Raw genomic sequence first — 24,645 nt, 5'->3', positions numbered from 1 at the left:
ACAGTACCAAGGCATGTCCGTTAACATGTAATAAATGATCAGGTGAGTGCAAACCTCCGTGAAATGAAAAATCATTCACACCCTAAGGGTCTGTTTGGGCAGTGGTTAGAAGGGATTAGGTGGGATAGGATTCAAAAAACATAATTATTACCAATTGTCCCCTGTTGCCATGGGATGAGATTAATGCCCTCCTTTGTTGATAATATGGTGGTACATTGAATGGATATACCCACTATTATTTGAAATTACTAGAATAACACACATGTGTTATATCTAAACTGTTCATTTGTTTTGTAACCTCATTTTATGGCATGGGCCTAAAAATGAGGTAGATCCAAAACTTATGTGGCCCTAAAGAAGTTTTCAATGGCAAGTATTCAATCCCCGTTGCTTTCTATGGTGGAGTCCACTTGAGCATTGGATTTACTTAATTTTTTTGTCCATGCTCTAAAATAATCTCGATAAATGGGTGGACGGTGTGGATATAGCCCACACATCATGGTGGGACCTACAACAACTTGCTCACATTGAGTGAAATTGGCACGGGACCAATGCAATTCTATTTACTGTAATTCTAAGCTTTTCCCTTCTTCCCATGGAGTGGAATTGGCACACGACCAGATGAATCCCATCCCACCTAATCCCTTTTAATCCCACCGCCCAAACAGACCCTAAATAAAAATCAAGGTGGGGACATCCGAGCCACCGACCTATTTGCTCCAAAGCCGCTGCGACCGAAGGTAGTGTAAACATCAACATCACGGTGCGCCGTGGGAGCCATCGGAGCTACCTACCGAGGTAGTTTTTTGGAAAACTTTTAGAAAATGTACCGGATTGTGAATTCCATTTTGATGAGGTAGTTATTTTTATAAAATCCCTTTTATAAAATCTGATTTCAAGACCCGATCCTTCCATTTCATTTCCCCTATCTCTTCCTCTTCCAGAGAGAGAGAGAGAGAGAGAGAGACAGAGCTGCTGAAATTCCTCCTCCTCTGAGTGAGAGAGAAGAAGATGTCAGCTTTCGACACCTACAGCAACGACGGAGATGAGGGACTGCAGTCAACGGCCCGGCCGTTCGATGATGATGGTTACATGGGTTATGATCCCCGCCTCCCTTCCCAACGCTACGATTCCTCCTCCTTCCCCACTTTCACCGAAGAGGAAGAAGATCCTGACCACCACCATCCGATCGACGATGCCGATCACATCCCTGTTCGCCACGTCTCTGCTCCTCCTCCCTTAGACGACGATCACATCCCTCCCTCTCCTGATGCCTACGGCTTCCGCCCCTCCTCCATTCCCATCTCTGACGACTCCCCTACTCCTTTCTCCGCTCCCATCCCTGATGAATCCGCCTCCCCTTTCTCCGCTCCCATCCATGATGAATCCGCTTCCCCTTTCTCCGCTCCCATCCCTGATTCCAATGGCAGGGCTTACGCCCTTGATGATGCTCTCTTCTCTGACGATGGACCCGTCCTTCCCCCTCCTGAGGAGATGCGCGAGGAAGGCTTCATGCTTCGCGAATGGCGCCGGTCAGATCTCTTCTTCTCCTGCTCTGATATGATTTCCGTGTCTGAATTCTTCTCAATACTTTGATCTATCTTGATTGCACGGATCTGATGCTTTTATCATCAGATCTGCATGTTTCTCTTTCCGTTTGATTTTAGACGTGCTTAGATCTGCCTTCTTCTTTTTAAGTTTCCTAATGATAGTTGACTTTTTTTTTTTTTTTTGCAAAATCTCGTGTGGATGTAATTTTCATCCATGAATTCAATGGGTGTTTATGGTTCATTAATTTGTTCCGTTCGTGTATATGCATTCCGTTTTATTGATAGGATTGTAGTGTGTGTTTGTCTCTGATCTTGGTTCTTATGTAGCATTTAGTCACATTATCCTCAATTTCTAGTTATCTTTCCTTATTAGTGTGCTTCTTGTAACAAACATGATGATCAGAGCAGAATAGCAGATACAATTTCATGCTATTGAATATATATATATATATATATATATATATATATATATATATATATATATATATATATATATATATTTCTCGTAATATAGCTGGACCTGTTCTGGGATAGGTGAAACTCGTGAATTGTAAGTCATGCAAATAAACTTCAAAGATAAGGTGGTTTTTCATAGATCATGTAGTGTTTTCTGAACACAGAATAATGTAAAATCATGATGAGTTGGTATAACCATCAAAATATCACACGGTGGCAATCATTAAAGAAAATTATATGCTAGCCGTTCGAAATTGTAGACCTTATATTCAATCCTAGAATAAAACGTTAATAAAGAAAATTGATTTACATCTTTGCTGAAATCCATGAATGGAAATAGATAGAATCTTATAGAGGTGGAGTATGCTATCATTTTGCTGGTTGAGTGGAGGGATAGGGCATGGGAATTTTTTTTTTAAATGATAAAGCTTGTCTACCCTCTTTCAATTTTCGTATTCGTACTGGAAATCAGAATTAGTGGAGCGCCACCTATGTTGGTGTTTGGGTGGGCATTGGTGCTATCAGAGTTTACTGGGATCTTGATTGACTTGTTGTGGTGGGAATGGGATTCAGTTGTCTTTGGTTAGCTGGTCATGGAAGTTTTGTCCTGAGCTCGTTTTTCTTTCATTCATTTTTTTTTTTTTTTTTTTTTTTGTTTTTTGGCTCTGTTTTTTGATTTCTGTTAGTAATTGCTTTTGAGTGGTGTGGGTGACGAGAGGGTTACCTCTGTATTTGGTCTCTTTTTGCTCAGTTTATTTTTGGTAGAACTTAATGATATGGTTATCTTCTAAAAGAAGGGCACAAGAATTACTTTCTCTAAGGTCTGAGACCAACTTCAAAAGGATCTGAGAGATATTGAGAAACCACAGAAAATAAGGAGAAAATTTACAAGTTGCCTCACAATGATTGAAGATATGGCTATGGGGCAATAACAGTGTTGGGTGGGTAGCTGATATGCAGAAGGGGGCTGGGCTGGAGAGAATCTTGTTATTTGGAACAATGATATTTATTTGGAAGAAGCTGTGATATTGGAGAATTCTGTCGTGATTTGGTTCCTCTTATGTTTGATTGTTTCAAGTGGGTGGTATCAACAGTTTACATGCCAGTGTAGAATTTCAACTCCATTAGGTACTCATATGTAATGTTCGAAATATCGGTATCGTTTTACATATTGCACCCTTGGGATACAGATACGTATTGGTTATCGCATGGGATATATTGGTTGTATCGCGTAATGTATCGTTGTTGTTGGAAACATGGGGAAACATTGGAAATTGGTCGAATTTTTTAACGAAATTTCAGTGATTGTTAAAAAGGACATCAATACCCATTTACAAATCAAAACATTACAAAAAACAAGTGCACATAATGGGTTTTCTTTGTATGGGATTCTAATCTATGTGTTGTCTAACTGAATTGATGCAAGTATATTCAAAGTCTATTCATATAATTTATAAATGTAAGAAGACATGTGGAAACACAAGCAATGCATTCAAAAGCAAAAGAAGAATAACTAGATTGGGTTACATATATGTTTGATTTTGATTTATTTATTTTTTTCAATTTTCCACAACTCAGACCTTCTCCTCCAAATCTCGAAATTGACGTTCCCAATCCATGATTTTTCATGCCATTCAAAACTTGAAAAATCATGGATTTGTAACAAGTTCATGCCATGCAAAACTTGAAAAATTATGGATTTGTAACAATTTGACACTGATTTAACATGATTTATAATAATAAAAAAAGGATCGAAAAAAAAAAATGTTCACCGGATTGAACATGTGGGATGTATCCCACTACTTGTGTGTTTTGTATCGCACATGTGGGATACAAGATATATCGGGGGATATATTGCCGATATTGTCGATATTTAAAACATTGCGCATATGAGAAATTGGGAGGTTCACACAAATTCTAGTGCTGGCCTCTCTAACTCATAAATCATTGTGAAATTATTAACATCCCTTTTGAAGGGGGTATTATACACTTGATCAAATAATCAGGAACATTCAATAACATGCACATTAGATAGGTCCTCATCCGTGTCCTTGGGTTGGGAATCTCATTTCGAAGAATTGTCGTTAGGCCGATATTCTAAAACTAGCATCTTACCGCACCCCCATTTTTTCAAGACAAGTGAATTATCTTAGGTTTTAAACCATTTAAATTTGAAAACAAGTAGCCATATACCATGGATTTCATTCCCTGGGTAGGTACGTTTTGGAACATATTCGTAGCTGATTGTGCTAAGCTCTTCATCCTTATGGTTTTTGGATAGCCTTCTTTCATTCTTTTTGGGAGGGTGTGAAATAATTTATATTGGAAATTGTAAATGAGTTCTATGATAGTGGAAGGTTGAGCAAAACATCGAGTTGCAACTTGCAGGACCCGTAAATCTTGTGGAAGCATGTATAAGATTATAGTGAAAATTATTGCACGTTGTCTTAGAGTCCTCCAAAAAATTATTTCTCCATTTTAAGGTCCTTTGTAGGAGGCAATCAAATCCTTGAAGGGGCACTCATAGAAAAATTGACTACACTCCCCCAACAAAATTGACCGAGAAAGCCCCTAACCACATGCAATGGGATTTTCTATTATGCCTGTTATGATTCATGGGCTTCAAATATAGATGGAGTAGGGGTCTTTGCCTGAGTGACCCCTTTTACCTTCACATTTGTTGAGGAGAGCCTTATCATATAGTTGTTAGAGTGGTGGTGGTGATCAAATGTTTCAAATTAGAAACTCGCATGTTAGCTTATCTCACCTTAGTTTGCCGACGATGCTTTGGTCTCCCAAATTGATAATCTCAAAGGTTTCTAAGGTGATTTGAGATGCTCTGAGGGTTTCACATGAGCAGAATGGCATGCCTTGCTAAGGGTAAAGTGTTTGTGGAGTATCTCTCTATGAGATCGAGTTGCAAGGAACAATAACTTATTTGAGTTTTCCCATTGACAGCCGTTAGGCGAGTTCGATAGTTGAAGGATTTAAAAGGAAGCTTGCCACTAGAATTGAGATATTCGTCTCTATGGGGAACCACATCCACCCTCAATAAAGCTGTTTTATCCAACCTTCCTGTGTCTTGTTTCTTTCCTTGTAATGACCTTGATAATCGTGGCATGGAGGCTTCAAAGGATAAGTAAATAAAATTCTTTGTGCAAGCAATGGAGACATGCTAAAATTCTTAATTAGGTGTGCATTCAAATAAGCAAAAAAGAAGGTAGCCTTGTTGTGGGGAGAGTAAGGTAGAGAAATTGAACCTTATTAGCAAATTATGGTGGAGATTTAGTGAAGATCGAAATGGTTTGTGGAAGAAGATTATAGCTAGAAAATATAGGGAAGCATGTACGAGTTGGATCTTAGGTTATGGTATGGGTGGATTTAGGTCTGCAATTTGGAAAACAACTTTAAAAGTTGAGGTTGCTTAGAATGAGGCTAGAAAGGATCTAAGGGAAGGAGTTAGATTGAAGGGCTTTTTATCAAAATGGACTCATGATATGGCCAAAGAACATGTTTGGCTCCCCTTTTCCATTCCTTATTTTTTTTTTGGCATCTTGACAACTTTTTTAAAATTTTAGAGATCTGAAATGCCCCTATGTGAAGCCTTGGCACCTGTACGATGTTTGAGTGCTAGGAAAGTTAAGATGGTCTGTCTAGATGTGTGGAGTGGGTTCCATGAAACCATGATTGGGCCCACTCTATGAGAGATCTAATCCGCTCATTGTATTTGGCCAGCCCTGGACCCATAGAAAGCACTAATTTCAGCTTGATCTAAGCGCTGTGTGGCGATGGTAGTTGATAATGGTCGACGTTCATTTCCAATTGTTTCCTATGGTGTGGTCCACATTTGATGTGATTTTCCTTTAATTCTTTTGGTCCCATGTCCTTAAATGAAAACCCGAATCGAATGGTTGGCATGGATTTCACACAACTCACGATGGACGCCACAAACACTGTCCAAATACCCTTTTGTGGGGCCAAGGACCTCATTTGGAAGTTCTAATTTTTTTAGAGGGAAATTGACTGAAATCATTCTTCTTCCTTGGTGGGAGTGGGACCCACCACCACTCTTTGGCCATTACATTCTCCACGCGTTCCATTTTCTAGTGTTTCATTCAATTTTCTAGCGTTCTATTCTCCGAAACCATTCTTCTTCGAAGCTTCCTCCACAGGACCACTCACTACTCTCCGCCGGAGCATTCTCATACGTTCCTTTATCCGGCATTCTTTTCTTCGAAAAACGACTATTAGGGTTTTCTCCATTCCATCTTACTAGGGAGTTTCTCGTATAAAGGTGGCGACTTAGGGAAAATTAATTTTGTTTATTCAATGCACAAAGAACGTATATTTAAAGTGTTATATGATTGACCTTTTTTTGTATGCTTATTGTGTAATGTGGGTGTTGTGAATGTATGTACCTTGATGTAAATTGTTCAATGATGACTGGTGCTGTAAATGGTTCAATGGAACAATTACATTTTCTTGACAACGGCGATTAGTTGCACATGACAATGACATCCTGTTGCAAATGACAACGGCGACCTGTAGCACATGATAATGGATTCCTATAACCAATGTTGTCAAATCACATGCAATTGCATGTGATCAACAAATGTTGTTCGCATATGCGATTGCATAATCGTATATGCTGTTGCATTTTATTTTACCTCGAAGAATTAAAAAAATTGAAAGGGGGAAAAATTGAAAAAAAATGAGTGAAAACTTGCCTAATTAGTACTCATGATTGGATTATGTTATTTTACTTATTTCATTGTAGTTTGAGTGTTTCATTAAGTTATATATTTAATTACTAATATTATATTTACATAAATTTTAACAAAACAATCAACAAGCTACATTAAGGGAGAATTAATTATTAAAAACTTTGAACATAGAGATTTTATTAATAAATGGATAACTTGAAACAACTTACCAGTTACAGTTACAACTTAATTTACAAAAAAACAAGCACTTCTTACAAAATATAAAAAATAAATATACTTGAAATAGTTGTAGAGATATTAGAGTAAGAGAGAAAGAGTGTAAGAGAGAAAGAGTGTAAGAGAGAGAGAGAGAGAGAGAGAGAGAGAGAGAGAGAGAGAGAGAGAGAGCTTTGGAGTAGAGAATAGTGAAAATGGAGGGGATATGAGTGCCTATTTATAGGCAAAAGTGCCCCAAATTTTAAAAATAAAAAATGAAAAAATGAAAAAACTTCTCCCAATGGTCATATTTTTTACCATTGGGAAATATGAGCATATTTGTCGCATATCAAAGTATGCCATGGCATACCTGCCAGGATTGCATATGCCATGATGGTATATGCAATTTGATCCACGGTATGTGCATATGTGATCACATATGCGATCATATTTGATAACAATGCTCGTAACATTTGATAACGACAACCTATAACACATGACAACGGAGACTCGTAACACATGACAACGGAGACTCGTAACACATAACAACGACAACCGGTATAGCATAAAAATTACGACCCGTAGCATATGACAACGACAACCTATAATACATGACAACAGAGGCCCGCTGCTCATGACAACGACGACCTGACTCGTTGCTCATGACAACGATGACCCCTTGCACATGAAAATGATGACCGACGCAAGACCTGCACAAAAACACTGACTCTAACTTGAAGAACTTTTCATCCAACTCAACTCAATATTTACATAATCTTATAAAAATAAAAAAAAATTATATTCCTTCATTCTATCACACACCAAATATTCAATCATACAATTATATACATGATACATCCCACAAGATTATACAAATATATATCCCACAAGTAAAAAGAATCATATAAACTAATCATATTCCTATCTAATCAACTTTCTTTCTTTTTCTAAGAAAAAACTCATCAACCGGCGTTCCATTCTCTCCCGTTCCATTATTCGGCATTCTTTTCTTCGAAAAAAATGATTGTTAGGGTCTTCTCCATTCAATTGTAGCGTTCTTTTCTCTGACGATCCGAATGAAAATAAGGTTGAGGAGGAAGTGGAGGAAATAAAGGAATTGGTAACCCGACCGGGTCTCTTAGTTCTGATTAAGAGGAAGAAGATGGCCTCTAAATGTGCAACAATGAGATCTTTTTAAAAAAAAAAGAAAAAAAAGAAAGAGGAAGAAAGTCAATTAGATAGGAATATGATTAGTTTGTATGATTCCTTTTACTTGTGGGATGTATGTATTTGTATAATCCTGTGGGATGCATATAATTGTATAATTGAATGTTTGGTTTATGATAAAATGAAGGAATATGATTTTTTGCATCTCTGTAAGATTTTGTGAATGTTTAGTCAAGTTGAATGAAAATATTTTTCAGGTTGATGGAGCCTACGTTTTCATGTAGGTCTTGTGCTAGTCGTTGTTGTCATGTGTAAGGAGTCGTCGTTATTATATGCTATGGGTTGCCGTTGTTATGTGCTATAGGTCATTGTTATCATATGTTACGAGTTGCCGTTGTCATGAGCAATGAGTCTCAATTGTCATGTGCTACGGGTTGTCGTTGTCATGTGTTACGTGTTTTCATTGTCATGTGTCACGGGTCATCCGTGTTATGGGTTTACGTTTTCATGTGTTACGGGTCTCCATTGTCATGTGCTACGGGTCGCTGTTGTTATATGCTACGGGTTTTCGTTGTCATGTGCAACTAGTCGTTTCAAGAAAATAAAGTTGTTGTTTCATTGAACTTTTTTTAATATCAATGTATATATATTCACAACACCATCCATCGTTGAATATTTTACATCAAGGTATATATTCACAATACCCACGTCACACAATAAGCATACCAAAAAATGGCCAATCATGGCATACTTAAAATATAGATTTTTTTTTTTTGTATATCGAATAAATAAAATTAATTTTTTCCGAGAAAGTCCCTAGTCGGATGGAATGGAGAAGATCATAACAATTTTTTTTTTTTAGAGAAAAGATTGCCAGATAAGGGAACACAAGAGAATGGTTCATCGGAGAATGAAATGCCAAGGAGTGGTGGTGTCTCGTGGAGGAAGCTTCGAAGAAGAAGGGTTTCGGAGAATGGAACATCGGAGAATTGAATGGAATGTTGGAGAATGGAATGTCAGAGAATGTAATAGTTGGAGAGTGGTGGTTGGTCCCACCAAGGAAGAAGAAAGGGTTTGGTCGGTTTCCCTCTAAAAAAATTAAAAATTCCAAATGGGGTCCTTGAAACCGGGTTGGCCTCACAAAAGGGTATTAAGACGACATTTATGGGGCCTAACGTGAGTTATGTGTGAAATCTATGTTGTCTATTCAATTAGGGTTTTCATTTCAGAGCATGGGCCCTATAATGAGGGGAAACCATATCGAAGGTGGACCACACCACAAGAAATATTTGGGAATGAAATTCCACTGTTGTGGGCCATAGAGGGCTTGGATCAAGCTGAAATTAGTATTTTTTTTTTTGACCCAGGACTGGCCGAATACAATGAGCGGATTTGATTTCTTGTGTAGTGGGCCCAATCATGGTTTTATGGGACCTACTCCACACATCTGGACGGGCCCTCTTAACTTCTCCAGCACTCAAACATTATATGGGAGCTAAGGCCTGTAGCAAAAGCATTTTGGTCTTTGAAAAATTTAAGTTGTCAGGATGCCGAAAAAACAAGGAATGGAAAAGGGGGGCTAAACACATGCTATATGACCAAACCTTGGGGCCATTTTGGTAGAAGTCCCTAGATTTAAAGTTAAGAAAGGTTATAAGATGAGATTATGGGAAGATATTTGAGTGGGTGAACTCTTTTGAGAGCCACTTTCCAAACCAGGTGCCTACATCAAAGAAGTGTCTCGTCTAGTATTGCTACAAAGTTTCGGCAGGCAAGGACACAAAAGAACTGGTGGATTTCATTTAGTTAAAAACGTGCTATGACCAAACCTTGGGGTCATTTTGGTAAAAATCCCTAGATTTAAAGTTAGAATGATTATAAGATGAGATTTTGGGAAGATATTTGGGTGGGTGAACTCTTTTGAGAGCTACTTTCCAAACTAGGTGCCTACATCAAAGAAGTTTCTCGTCCAGGATTGCTACGAAGTTTCTGCAGGTAAGAACACAAAAGAACTGGTGGATTTCATTTAGTTTATGGAGATCTGCAACCATAGAAATTCTCAGTTTGGGAAATTGCTAAGAATGAGATTTGTCACTATTGTGATGTGAGTCTGGAATCTTAATGAATGACTTTGATAAGAATCTTCTTGAAGGAGACCCTTAAAAAATAATAATTTATTATCATTTTTCAATAACGCTGCTTCCATGTTTACAAGGAATGCCCATAAAGAGCCTTCAACAAGTCTTCAAAAACTCTAATGTCATAATCTTTAAGGTTCTAAAAGCCACGTTCAAAACCAAAGGCGCGAATTCATAAAGATACTTATAAGAGAACCCTTTCTCAGTTGTTATTACGTATCGCCTTGGAAATTTGGAAGTGAGAGAATCCCCTACCTCCAAAGTCCTCCCCAAACTCCACTTAGGCCACACCACGATCAGTGTAGACTCTATTCATATGTTGTAATATCTTTAGCTACTAGAAGTCATTTGCATCATGCAATCTCTTTCATTTTCTATGGAACTTTTTTTGTCATCAATAATAAAAAAAAGAAATGAATGTAATGGTTCCTGTTGTGGTTATCCCACCAATTTCAGTCATTTATTTGTTTCAATCAGAGCTGGTTGCTTTTACAACAGTCATTTCTCATGGGAATTTTTCATTTTTAAGGGCAATTTGGCAATTATTTTCCTTGCCCATCCCAGGGCGTTTTAATTCCCAATCGTCATGAGTGGAAAGAGAGTAGTTCCTGTTTTTCCACAACAAATCACATGTTTTCTTGTTGGATTTTGTTCTCATTTGGCAGTTCACGGAACTAGTTAGGGATGGATGCTGTTGGTGGATCTAATAAAGCATGTGATCATTTATTGCTCATTTGGCTATTTTATTTTATTTTTAGTGTCTTAGTACTGATGTTCTTTTCTGAAGCATAAAAATGCCGAAAGGCGAAACTGTTCAATTCCAGTAGGAAAAGCTGAATTCTGTTTTTTTTTTTTTTGGATTACTGTGGGCTTGAACTCTCAATTCATTTGTTGAAACTGATAGCTCATGTTAACAAATTCTACAACCTTCTCATGACACACTCTTGGATGTCATGATCGATGCTTCTGAATGTGCACCACTCACGATTTGGATACATTTTCAAGAACAATTGGGGCTTTAGGACAACCCCAAACTAGGTTACAGGTATGAGGTGTGTGCTATGGAAAACTAGGTGTTGCATAATTCTTACATCCACATCTGGTTGACCCAAGTTATTTTGCATCCAGAGATCTACAAATTGCAAGATTCTAAAAAGCATAGTGCCTTGAGTAGAATATTCATACAACTGTAATGAACTGATTTTTATTTATTTTTTAATTGGATAACGAAACACAATCAAATAAGGTAGAAAGTACATCAAAGGAAAATGATTTCTAATTCATCAAGATAATCTCTCACTCCTTTTTTTTTTGTTGAAAACTTGCATCAAGATAATCTTGCCACACCACATTTGATTTACCTGTCATCTTATTGGCTTCTTGACCAACAAAAGAGAAATGTGCAGCAGAGAAGCTTCATCTTTTATGTCATCAATAACAAAGGAATGTTTCCATGACTTGGACATATCATGACATAACGAAGAGAGAATGATCTTTCTAGCTTATCAAACTGATTGTGATGACATATCCAGGGAGGTAGGACGGAGGGCCATGATTTTGGACATGTCTGAAAAGATGTGATAGTATGTTGAAACGATCTAAATTTACCAAACCTATAGCTGAATGAGGACTATTGAAATCATGGCTGACTTGGTTGACTTGCTTTTTCTTTTTCTATTTTGAATCTGACAAAGATTTTGTTTAAGAAAAATGAAAAGCAGCATATGACAGATACATCCAGAGAGCAGTAGCAAGTGACCTACTTGTCACTCTCTCTGAAACAAGACTACTGGCCAGCACGATGTCAAGGACGTTCCACGTTGTGATCCTCCTGCTGGTTGCAGACCTGACATGTTTTATACCCTTGAGGCTTTCCAGGAGCATGATGATGAGTTTACCTGAAGGTCTGGCCCTTGATAGAGTGGAATGACGGAATGTGATTCATGCATCCAACCCGAATTAATTGGGATGAGGCTTAGATGATGATGATGATGAGTTTTTCTAGGAGCATCCAACCTGAATTTTCAGTGCTCATTTATAAGCAGTAAATGACCGAATCACAGTTCATACCTGAACATATTCCGCTTTATGGATTCTGTGCTTATTAAAGATACAGAGTTGTAATAATCTTTTCCATGCTCACATTCCTCTGGCATAATCAGACTAGGCCTTTTATTTTTGTTTGTCAGCAAGTTCAGTTTCCATGTAATCTTATTTCTTAGAGAGCTTGAATGGAAACACACTTGCCTGCTTGTTGCAGTCAAAATGCCATTCGCCTTGAGGAGAAGGAAAGAAAGGAAAAGGAGATGCTGAACCAAATCATTGATGAAGCTGAGGAATACAAGCGTGCTTTCTATGAGAAGAGGAAAAACACCTGTGAAACTAACAAGACCCATAACAGAGAAAGAGAAAAGGTAGAATATATGGAAAGGAATCCCTCCTTTTTCCAGCTTGTTTGCTGCATAGAAATGCGATTAACTTGTGCCCAGGAACATTGTTTTCTTTCCCCTTTCCGTTTCGATGCAATATCTTCTGGGGAAATTCTTGAAATGTGATTTCTGACCGAAATCTGCTTGTGTTCTGGCCAGCTATATCTGGCTAACCAGAAGAAGTTCCACGAGGAGGCGGACAAGCAGTACTGGAAAGCGATAGCAGAACTCATTCCCAATGAGCTTCCTACCATCGAGAAGAAGGGCAGAAAAAAGGACCAGGACAAGAGGCCATCGATTGTTGTTGTTCAGGGCCCAAAGCCTGGCAAGCCCACTGATCTTTCCAGGATGCGGCAGATACTTGTGAAGCTGAAACACACTCCCCCTCCTCACATGAAACCTCCACCACCACCACCTGAACCTGCCAAAGATGCTGCGGCCAAAGGCAAAGATGATGCTGCAGCCAAGGGCAAAGATGCAGCGGCCCAAGGCAAAGATGCGGCGGCTACAACCAAAGATGGAACTGCACCAACTACTCCACCTAAAGATGCTGCAAATGGTTCCGCCAAGTCAAAAGAAGCAGCTTCTGCACCAGATGAGGAGCAGCCAGCTGCACCACCTGAGCCAGTCCCTGTCGCATAGGACGTGCTAACATGATTTCTGTTTTTTTTTTTTTTAATGGACATCAACATTGCACCCATTATTTCAGTCTATTTTGGTTTCCGTCACTCTCGTACCATAATTACTGTGAATAAGAACCCTCTGTGGGTTATAGGCTTAGAAGAGCTGCTTTTTCATTTTGCTCTAGGGATTTGTTGTTGGATGGCCGCATCTGATTTTGTTTTTTGTTTTTGTGGAAATTTATTATTGGAGTAGGGATTTATTTGTCTAATTCTCTCCAGTTAATCAAATGATTGTGTGATGGGTTTGTGTTAAGTGCATGCATGCAAGCAAATAATCTTCACTGTCAAAATGATGTGCGGGTGCGGTCTCAGCCCCAAGGGTTTTCACTTATTTATTGTTAAAAGCCCATTCCAAAATAAAGGTCATCAGCTTTAACAGTCTGAATGAGGAGGCCCGTATGCGGTGATCTGAACTGCTCACCAAAGATGGGCTGTAGATCAAAAGTAATGGGGAGGAGTCGGTTGAAACAGATTGGTTATCAGTGTGATTTTTGTACCTCTACAGCCTCTACATGGACAGTGCCAATGACAGACAGTGGGTCCCATGTACCATGGAAGCTCAGCAAGTACTGTTCAGAATGGTTTGGGAGAGCTTACTCTTAACTGTCCTCAGGAAATTTTAGGGCCTGTTTGGTTTTCCAATATCCTATGAAATGCAAAGTAAATGAGCCATCATTATCATTTTCAGGTGTTTGTTTAAACAGGAATTATTGCATGTAAATCGGGAGTCAAATACACTTGTAGGTAAAGTAAATTGTGTTATTACATTTTCACACTATAAAACTACCATTTTTATGGTGAATGCTAGAAATTGTAGTTGTGCCAAAATATTGTATGATTGTTATGCCAATTATAGATAATTGGGCAAAGGGAATAAAGGGAGGAATGGATCCTCAGGTTTCAGCTTGTACAGGTAGGTCCCATGGTTCACTTGTCTCTACATCTTTTATCTCATGAGCCTTGACTGTGGATCTCCTTTGTAGGGAAGATAAATAGCCATTCAATATTTGGCCTCCTTTTCCATTGAATACATAGTTTAGTTTCAAGCCCCATTTTATCTACCCAAAGGAATTCAAGGTACCAAGATATGTCTTTGGGGCATGGTCCATTGATTTTGATCAACAGTCCATTGGCGTCGTTTAACACCCAAACTGAGAACCTGAGTATGCTATGCATATCCTCATATCAAATATAATTTCTCATCAATGATTCGACATTTCCTGGTCCTTCCCTAAATCCACAAATAGCGTCCTTGCGGCCTGGCACGGAGTCTCCCTGGGAAAGAACAGATCCGCGGCGTGGAGAACCACTCTTCTTGCCGCTTGGTGGGCCATATGGGAAGAAAGAAATTGCTGTTGTTTCAGAGACGAGTCCCATTCTGTCGTCTATGTGATCAAGAGAATTCAGCATTTCCTCTCTGATTGGGCCTGCAATTCCACAAACATCAGCCACATTTCTCTTCTTACTGGCATCCACCTCAGTTTGACGTAGTTCCGCTATGTTTTTGTGTTCTCTGTTGCTGGGCTATGTTTTGCTTTGTGTTTTGGTTTGTTTTTCTTGGTTTTTGGCAGTTCTCAGTTTGCTATCTCAGCGGTCTGTTTTCTTCCTTTTCTTTTTAATGAATCTTCGTTGCCTTTCAAAAATAAAAATAAAAAATGATCAAGGAACATGACTTTTTTCTAAATTTCATTCAAATCAAGTGTAGGATAGGATGTGGCAATGAACTAAAATATGTTAGCAGCATTGTTCAAAATCCTGTAGACTTAAAGACTTCACTCGATGTCCAGCCGATTCAGGTTGACTCAAGACTCGACCTGACTTGACTTATTTAATTATTTTAAAGTGTACATATTAGTAAAATAGTTAACTTTAATATTAGCAATAGAAAATGTAACCAATAGAAATGCACATAACTCACTATTTAAGGGCGTTTTTGGTTGATCAAGGTGAGGGTTCAAATTATCCTCCCCCACCTTATCTTATTTTTAATACAATCCCATCTCAGAAACTGAGTGACTCAATTCAAGTCACGCTGAGTCATCTCGAGTCAACCGCGACATTGATTCAGGCACAATACTGAGTTTCCCAGCAATTTCGCCAAATCTACCTGGCTGAGTTTACAGTCGAGTGAGCAAGTTTTGGAACTATGGTTAACAGGAGTAGATCCATATTCAAACCAGTCTTTTCTCACAACCAATACAAGGATTATTAATGCTTGCATTTATTTTTGCTTATCTACAACATCTTTCACATCTTAATCTAACTATGAATGGCGATGACCAAAAAAAATCTCCAAAGGCAGTTGCTGCCACAATGACAAGTTGTAACAAACATCTCTACAACAAACTCCATTTATTTTGAAGATGAAAGATGAAACAGCATGCATACAAGCAAAGGCCCAAGGAGAATCCAAGTTCCAGTGAAAGTACATTGATCCTTCTACAGAATGGTTTTGGTCTGATCTCAACCTTCAAAGTTCTGTTATCTAACACTCTTCTTTCTAGTAGAGGATCATCTAGGATTCATCTGTGTGACACTTATAGGCGAAGAAGTGAAGGGTGGGCCATTCAATTCGACAGTTGATGAGTTCTGAGAATTGCTGGAATTCGTGGCTTTTGAGCACCTGCCAGTCCCCACCAAGTCCTGGATGATGCCTGGTGGTGTCAGCAACTTGTCGTTGAGTTTGGTGTGTTTTGTAAGCATGGCTACAACTTGGGTCATTGAAGGCCGTCGCTTGGCTGCTGCTTGGGTGCAGAAGAGGGCTATTTTAATGAATCTGAGGGCTTCCTCTTCTGGGCAATGTTCTAGCTGTGAATCCACCAGCTCTAGCAGTCTCCCTTCTTCATAGAGCTGCCATGCCTGTAAGTGAAACCATGAAAGTTACAAGATGGGCATTAGACATTGAGGGCAATGCTGTTGTTGGATTGGAAAAGAAAATTACAAAAATCATGACGAACTATATTAGAAGATGCTGCATTGTAATTCAAAATTTTCAATGTCTTTGGGACTCTTAATTAAGTTGGATTCCTATCTCTTCATTGGAACTGTGTAATAAGCTTACCAGTTTGAACAAAACCAGTCACTATAATTTTTTCTTAAAACTTGGTTTGTCAGAGGCCTTCTTCGAAAATTTGAACTAGACCCAGAAATCAGTCTCCAGATTTCCTAGTGCAACCCAGCTGAGTCAATGAAAAGCTGGTAGAAGACCATTGAAGAGAAAACATGGTACTTCTGATATTAAAGGAGGAAAGATAAAAAAGAGCAAGAAAAATAGGAGAGTAGTTGGGAGAGAGTAGGGGAGGAAAAAAGAAGAAGTGGCCTTGACTTCTTATGAGGATAACAAAGGTTTTCGACTGGCCCAGGGGAGGGTGTGAAAGGAGTGTTTGTAATTACTAAAACGACCTACCAGAGTTGTTCATTTCCTTCACTCAGATTGGATATTTCAATCACTTGAAGGAACAGAAAGGGACAAAGGAAAGAACTGAATATTTCAAAAAAGAAACAGAGAGATTCATGAAAGGAGATGTGAACAACACATCTAGAATACTCAAAGAAAACAAGATCATAAAGAAAGAAACGATCATGACCGTTGTCTGGCTTGAATCAATTTCAATTCCTCCGAAGATCGAACAAATGTTAACAGCAGAAAGGACAAAACACACAGCCGCAGCACCACTATAGATTTTTGGTACTAATGAAAAAAGTCCACGGGAATTAGAGGGAGAACTAACCCATTCCAAGAGAAATTTCTGTATCCCTGACCAGTTTGATTTTGCACTACTTCTGCCACTAACTATTTCAAGCATGAGGACCCCAAAGCTGTATATGTCTGCCTTTTTAGTTAACTGACCGAGCATTGCGTACTCTGGTGCAAGATAACCACTGCACATAACAGCAAAAAATAAAGGGTTGGATGTGGGTTGTATAAAAAAATTGGAAATAGAGAGAATGCAAACCTCAATCTAGGATAAATATATGATCACAATGACATTATTTGAAATTTAAATTTATAATTAAGTGAAAATTAATAACATAGACCAGCTCAAGTTAGGAAAGGAATTGCCCATTCACAGCATAAGAAGCTAAAATGTTCTTTTATATAAGATTTTGTTAAACTTAAGGTCCATTTGGAAGCACCCTCCAAAGGGGCTTTTGGGGTAAAAACGCCGTTTTGATCCAAACAGCGGTTGTTGTTGTGGGTTTGGACTCAATTCGCAAACCCCCATCTCATCTCCTGCTGGACAAAATAGGTGCTAAAATGCCAACTCCTTGAAACCCTCCTTAGGAAGTGCATCCAATCGGGCCCTTTAGATGCTTACTCCCAATATCAAAAGGTTGGTCTCTTATAGGAACTCTCTGATTTACATCTAAGAATGCATATGCTTGTGGCCAAGCAGGGGTAAATTAGAGTGACCCATTTGATATTTAATCACTTAGATGGAAATGACTCCCTCACACAACCCCTTATTGTACCAACCAACATTTAATTTCCTGTAAATAAGATAGCATCTAGTAAGTTTTTGCTCATTCTTGTTGCTTTTTCCCATTGTTGATTGTCTCTCGTACCTCGTCATGTCCTCATCCAGATTGTTCATCTATTCGGTCCCACAGTCATGCCAAATCTCACTAGCAGTCCATACTTCAATGATGTGTTAAAATGTGGACTGATATCTGCATGGAAAATGAGGATGTCTGATCAAATGGAAATTTTCCATGTGGTCTATCCATTGCGAAGCTCACTAGATGAGCAGCCTGGATCACCATGTGAAAGGGGATCAACAACTAGATAGAAATAAATAGCGAGCTATGCTAACAAAATTCTGCACTACATACACGAAAGTGATACGTAAAAGGTATCCAATGAGGTCAATCACATTTATAAGCTTGCTCAACTGAGAAAAGGATGGCTACTTCCTAGTTTACCCTGCATGCTCACATGTATATGTTGTTTGTAAAGATACAATACAGGGGTTCAGCTGCTCCAAGACCATTTTTCTCTCAAAGATAAGAATAATTAACCATATAACCTACATGTTTCAAGTAAAGAATTTCCATACGTGCATGCATGTACATATATACATATATGTAGAGACATACATACATATGTTTACATATATGTATTTATTTATGTCTGTATGCAAGCGTCGACAAGTTAACTGACTCTAGTTGCAATAACTTGCCAAATGGTTGCCCCTTGGGAGGGGCAACATCAAAATATGTTGACATATACCTAACCAAGGTTTAAAGCATTGTCCAAAACCAGTATGCATTGCCCAATAGATACCAGTATTGTCCAAGAACAATACATTGTATGAGCCAGTATCGGTGGTGAACGATCCAATTCCTGATTGACTAATTTAGAACCTTGTACCTAACTAAAGATGCGAATAGCATGCATGTATGTTACCAAATTATGGGTTAGTATGGTAGGTAGAAATTCTTACTTCTAAAAGAATTGAATGTTATGAGATGTCTTAAATCTATACATGTAAAAGGAGTTCGATCGATTGGCCGCCCTGGTTGATCAATTGAGCCAACCTCGAATTATACAAATTGGTCTCTGGACAATTTTGGACAGTCTTGATTGATTGAAGTCTCAACTTGATCGATTGATGATATTAAGAAATTATTTGTAAACACTCTCTGGACAGTTTTGAGCATGTTCGATCGCTTGAATATGGGAGCTCAATCAATTGAGGCTGTGCTCGATCGATCTCGATTGATCGATCCTTAGATCGATGGAGTGTGCAATTTTGCGTAATTGCGCGAATTGTTTCATATTCTGGGTGCAACAATATATATATATATATATATATATATATATATATATATATATATATATATATATATATATATATATATATATATATATACATGGTATGCTAATCAAGGGCTAATCGTTTTTAGGGAAAATGAGGGTTTTCCGACATTGTAAGTGATTCCATCTCTTGTACTTTTTCTTTCATAGTGATTCGTTATCCCTTTGTGCCATGGTTTTTCCCGCAAGGGTTTTTTCACGTAAAAATTCGTGTGCACTTGTGATTGCTTTATTTACGTTTGCTTAATCTCGTGTGATCCGAATTCAGGGTTTGCTTCCATGGAGTCCCAACACTGAATTGTGGTATATCCCTAGTAAGGGCTGTCCATTTCCAATGTTCCATGAAAGCAAGGAAGATCACTATTCAATATGATCTTTCGAAGAAAAAAAAAATCATAATTAAAAGATGTAAGTTTCTACAAATATGAAAGACTACTTACGCTGTTCCAGCTACACGTGTACTCAGGTGACTAACATTATCTGGGAAGAGCTTAGCCAAACCAAAGTCCCCGATTTTTGGGACAAGGTTCCTGTCGAGAAGAATGTTACTGGCTTTGATGTCTCTGTGCACGATATGTGGCTCAAGCTCTTCGTGAAGGAATGCAAGACCCTTGGCCGTGCCTACACAAATGGCCGACCTGCTCACCCAATCTAGTCTAATACTTTTAATATTCGAACCTGCAAGTGAAAAGAACAATAGCTATATTATATAGCATGCTGGCACAAACAACTAATATTGAGAATTTATTAACTTGTCATGAACATTTGGGTCATTGCATAATGTTTTTACCTAGTAATGCACGATCAAGGCTGCTGTTTTCCACATACTCGTAGACCAAAATCCGATTACCTCCTTGAACACAGCACCCTATTAGCTCAACAAGGTTTGGATGCTTAACACTTGTAATCATATCTATCTCAGTCAAAAATTCATGAATCCCTTGCTTTGATTCAGCAGAGAGCACCTTCACGGCAATTTCGGTTCCATTCTTAAGGGTCCCCTGAGAAATAGAAAAACATAGAAAATATAATTAATAAGTACAGAGTGCCTTTGATCATGTAAAATAGGGATAAAAAAGTATCGTATTTACATGACTAATAATTAGCGAGATGTAGAAAGAAATGGAAATTTTAGCAAAGAACTTCCCTAAGATACTCAAGTGGACATTAAAGCTGTTAGATGGAACAGGCATTATCTTGAACTCTTTTGTATTTTATATTGTCTTCATAACCATTCAGCAATGCTTTCGCGCATGCATCTTTTTAATTTTGTTTTCTGTATTTTTTTGAGAAGAAGCATATATCAGAAGAAGGAAAAATGAAAAGGTTGGGAATTTGGGTATTTTCTCCTGAGAAGCAAATTCATACAAGGGAGAGGGTGTTTCATGTTTATTAACCAAATTGATCGGCATGTTTAACAGCTAACTAACTTCATTTACTAAATCAACAAGAAATTGCTTTGTATTTTGAAATGAAATGCTTGGAAACTACATGTTTCTGTATGAATCACAAGAAATTTGAAGATGAAGAACTCCTTGGACAAAATCAATGTCTTGGGTAGGTTCTTTTTAAAAGAGCAAGCATGAATCATCCTAACTCATGCTATTAAGGGTACCAAACTCATATATCCGATAATCCAAACAATCAATCTCACAGTTTTCCATCCCTTTTTTCCCTTTTTATTATCATTTCTTAGCATTAGTCGTCTTCTTAAACTTTCAAGCACAACAAATGAGAGGTTTCGTGGTCTCCATTGATTTGTTTCTAAGTATTAGGAAGCTTCAATCTTTAAAATATGATTGAAAGGTCCGTTAACTGAGGTCTATGCCAGTACATCAATAAAAGTATTCAAAGAAGATTCTATGATTGTGAACAAAAAAAAAGAAAGAAAAGGATAGCCGGTAAAATTTCTATGATGTTAAACAATAATCTTTCAAGCATTCCAAAGAATATCTCTTCATTGTTCATGTGTGTCCATGAGTTCTATCTGAATTCAAAGGAGTAAAATGATGGTTTGAAGAAATCCGCATTCAGAGGGCACGTTCCAATGAAAATTTGAAGAAGATATGAAGTTAAATCTGATCTATCGATAGTATGACTAAAACTATTTTAGAGGCGAAAACTCGAAATAGTGATTGAGGGTATCAGCGACTGAACTGATTCGGGAAACAAATTGTCAGGACATTTAGAATAAAATGCTTGGGCCTAATGAAATATAAGGCCAGATAAAGGAGCTTCACATATCTTGCAAAGCAATTTGTATCAGGCTCTGGGGAAATATTAACCAGTTTGCAGCTATACCTATTTCATTTTGACATTGAAAGAGAAGCAATATGCTAAAACAGCTATCAACTGGCCTACCGAAGTACCCGAGAAAGCCTTAGTATTATAGATTTAGCTGATCACAGCCAAAAAGAAAGAGAAAAAAATGCATATATAATTTCAGATTCCTCATCCTCTTATTTGAAATATGACCATAATTCAAATTTCTATTGATGGAGAAAACTATGATCTGAGTAATGCAAAGAGAGAAAAAGAAAAAGAAAAAGAGAAATCGTAAAAGGTGAAATGCATGCTCATCCATGTGCAATAGAAGTCCACCTCTAGAGAAAAACATAATGCTCATTACTCTCACATAACTAAAACAGGCAAGAAGCATTTGCATATTCCTGCATACCTTGTAGACTGTTCCAAATCCTCCTCTGCCTATCCTATTGCTAGCATGAAAACTCTTCGTTGCAGCTTTCAGTTCTTCGTAAGAGAAAAGCTTGATATTCTTGGCTGACGAATATCCTATCCAAAGTAAGAAAAGAAAGAAAGACAAGAAAGGAGGTCAAGATTAAGAAAAGTAATAAAGGTTTGCCATGCATGTGTATGTAAAGGATGCTCTCATGACATTAACAATAAGAAAATACGACTATACATCATTATGGAAAATTTAATATTGAATTTAAAGAAATGGTGAGGAACAGATGTATAATGAAATACTCACCATCACTGTCTTCTTCGTTACGGCGTTTTATCCATGCCAGGAAGGAACTTAGGCAGCCACGACTCATGTCCATGGGGTGTATTGATTTTAATCGTCTGAAATTCCAGTCTTCCCTTTTCAGTATGCTGCATTCAAGATTCAGAAAAAAAATAAGGAAACAAAAGATGGGTTTTATGAAAATTTTGATTTTTATCTACTTTAATATGTTCTCCTACTTCTAACCACCAAATTGACAGAAAGCCACAGTTCTGCAACAGAAACAGACAATGCTTCTTTTGGATAAGCAAAGATCATTTCATTGAAATATCAAAACAAGATACACCAAGGAAGAGACATTAATGCCCCGACGCATAAGGAAGATCCAAACACTCCTTGAATAAATGAGAATCACGACCCATTGCACATTCAACAAAATGCAGATGACAGGATGAGCGAAATGTGACCATGGAAAGAAAAAGAAGAAGAAAAAACCCCCAAAATGAGAAATTAATGATAATGCATTATACTGCTGTTATCATTGCGTTCTTATCACAGTTTGCGAAATGCTTCCCTAGCATTTGGATTTGGAACTAGCCAATAACTAATTTGAACTGAGTCAATGGCCTATTTTAATGAGAAAATCAAAAGGAGGAATGTTAGAGATAGCTTGGCTGTATATTTCTGAGCCCTGATGAGGATACTTGCAGGCACAAATGCCAGTAGGCCACACATGAACAAGATCTAGTCCTTTTTGTTGGGCATGTCTACTCATCAGGTGGACCAGTCATGTAGAGAAAAAGAAATGGATGGTTAAAAAGTGACAAACAGTTCACGTGCAGTGTAGAAATGTCGCCCACCTGATCAATGGATCTGCCTGATTTTTTGGGCCTGGAAAAATAGAAAGTAGGGAGAGACTGATGAATGGCCAAGATCACGCAGGAACATGTGCCAATACCTCTGCATCTCTCATCTATGTAAAAGACCCGAAAGCCATATAATTCTGTTTTGCAAGTTTGTATTGAAAGTAATGAATTCCTGGGAGCAGTTTCCGGATAATATCATTAACTAAAATTTTCTCTCTTCAAATCAAATCTCTTGTGAATCTTCTATGTCACAAGTGTAGATAGTCGATTCCCAATCGCATGTTTTGAAATAGCATCCATTAAAATCAATCTAAAAACAAGTAGAAGAAGAAGTAGTAGTAGTAGAAGAAGAAAGCTAAAAGCCAGAGATTTCACAAGAAGATTTAATTTTTTTTTAAAATGAATAGATTGAAACCTTGAACCTTAGAAGAAAAGATTACCCTCACTAATATGCTCTTCTTCGATTCAAAAACAGCAGCGAATTCCCTTCTCTCTCTCTGTGTGTGTGTCTTCTTCTTCTTCTTCTTCTTCTTCTCTGTTTTTCTCCTTCTTCTCTGTCTCTCTGTTCTTCTTCTTCTCTGTTTTTCTTCTTCTTCTTCTTCTCTCTCTGCTTTGTTCTCCTCTGTCTCTGTCTCTCTCTGTTCTTCTTCTCTCTCTCTGCTCTGTACTTATCTCTCTCTCTGCTCTGTTCTTCTCTGTCTCCGTCTCTTCAGGAGTCGTAGGCTTGGTTTCCGTCCATCTATTTTTATGATTATTTATGTTGTGAGAGAGAAAATAAGGTATATCGAAATCTCAAGTGGACCACATTACAGGAAACAGTGTTGAATGAAAGGTGACCATTAAAAACGTTTCGGGGGCCATAAAAGTTTTGGATCAAGCTAATATTTATTTTTTCTCTTCATCTGGGTCTTTCTGACCCAATCAACAGATTGGATGTCAAATAAAAAGTACAGTGGGCCTTAGGAGGATTTTAATGGTGGATATCCAATCATTATTGTTTTCCTGTGGTGTTGTCCACCATGCCGTATATCCCTATTATTCTTCTTATCAATCCATAAAATGATCTGTTAAAATGGATGAACGGAATGGATGAAACAAATACATTATAGTAGGGCCCACAGAGCACCAACCAATACGTCTCCTGGTTTCCCACCATCTATTTTCGGAGAAAGGGACCGTTCTCTCGCGCTCGAGTTCGTTTTTCATACGTCACGATTCAGGATCACTAACATATGTGGTCCAATTAGGGCCCACACGTAGAGATGATCCATCAACAGAATATGGTTCACAACAAGAAAATTTCACTCAAGGGATGATTTGGGCCGCTGATATTTCTATTTGAATATGAACCGTTGAAAAGAAGATTATGAGTGGGCAAAATTCAATGTTAAAATCAATGACCAGGATCATCCTTTAAGCATTATTAGGACCATAGGATACTTAAGAAAAGAAAACTTAGGATGGACGATCAGGATTATTCAATATTATATTCTCGTGAGCCCAATAGGGCAATACATGCTGGTGAATATGTGTCGCGATGTAGGTGAAACGAAACCTGGCTTGGTCAAATATGAGTAACGGGACGGACTTTAGGCTTTAGCTTGCAATGTTGCGAAAGGACAGGAAGCAGATTGGGTGCGGACCCCGACAC

General features: G+C 38.0%; 2 protein-coding genes across 4 annotated transcripts; one reads left to right on the top strand and one right to left on the bottom strand.

Annotated features, from left to right (window-relative positions):
- The first annotated feature begins 902 nt into the window (after positions 1 to 902).
- On the top strand, positions 903 to 13,551 carry LOC131230711 (clathrin light chain 2-like). The gene is made up of 3 exons (XM_058226643.1): positions 903 to 1,532; positions 12,491 to 12,644; positions 12,819 to 13,551. Exons 1-3 carry the CDS (start codon positions 1,012 to 1,014, stop codon positions 13,299 to 13,301), a joined length of 1,158 nt encoding a protein of 385 aa, XP_058082626.1. The 5' UTR covers positions 903 to 1,011; the 3' UTR covers positions 13,302 to 13,551.
- A 1,994-nt stretch (positions 13,552 to 15,545) lies between these two features.
- Positions 15,546 to 23,591, bottom strand: LOC131230712 (cold-responsive protein kinase 1-like). 3 transcript variants are annotated; one of them, XM_058226644.1, is made up of 8 exons: positions 23,573 to 23,591; positions 23,435 to 23,514; positions 22,153 to 22,277; positions 21,838 to 21,953; positions 19,951 to 20,161; positions 19,601 to 19,838; positions 17,074 to 17,224; positions 15,546 to 16,201 (listed from the first exon to the last, which is right to left on the bottom strand). In XM_058226644.1, the coding sequence occupies exons 3-8, from the start codon at positions 22,223 to 22,225 to the stop codon at positions 15,854 to 15,856; spliced, it is 1,137 nt and encodes a 378-aa protein (XP_058082627.1). In that variant the 5' UTR covers positions 22,226 to 22,277; positions 23,435 to 23,514; positions 23,573 to 23,591; the 3' UTR covers positions 15,546 to 15,853. The 3 variants fall into 3 exon arrangements, with proteins under 3 accessions (XP_058082627.1, XP_058082628.1, XP_058082629.1); XM_058226645.1 differs by having other exon boundaries at positions 23,417 to 23,584; XM_058226646.1 differs by lacking the exons at positions 23,435 to 23,514; positions 23,573 to 23,591 and adding an exon at positions 22,989 to 23,333.
- Positions 23,592 to 24,645: the final 1,054 nt, after the last annotated feature.

The sequence above is a fragment of the Magnolia sinica genome, chromosome 17 (genome assembly GCF_029962835.1).
Source record: "Magnolia sinica isolate HGM2019 chromosome 17, MsV1, whole genome shotgun sequence".
Taxonomy (NCBI): Eukaryota; Viridiplantae; Streptophyta; class Magnoliopsida; order Magnoliales; family Magnoliaceae; genus Magnolia; species Magnolia sinica.
Note: the sequence above shows the minus strand (reverse complement) of the source record. Positions and strands in the feature narration are given on the sequence as shown.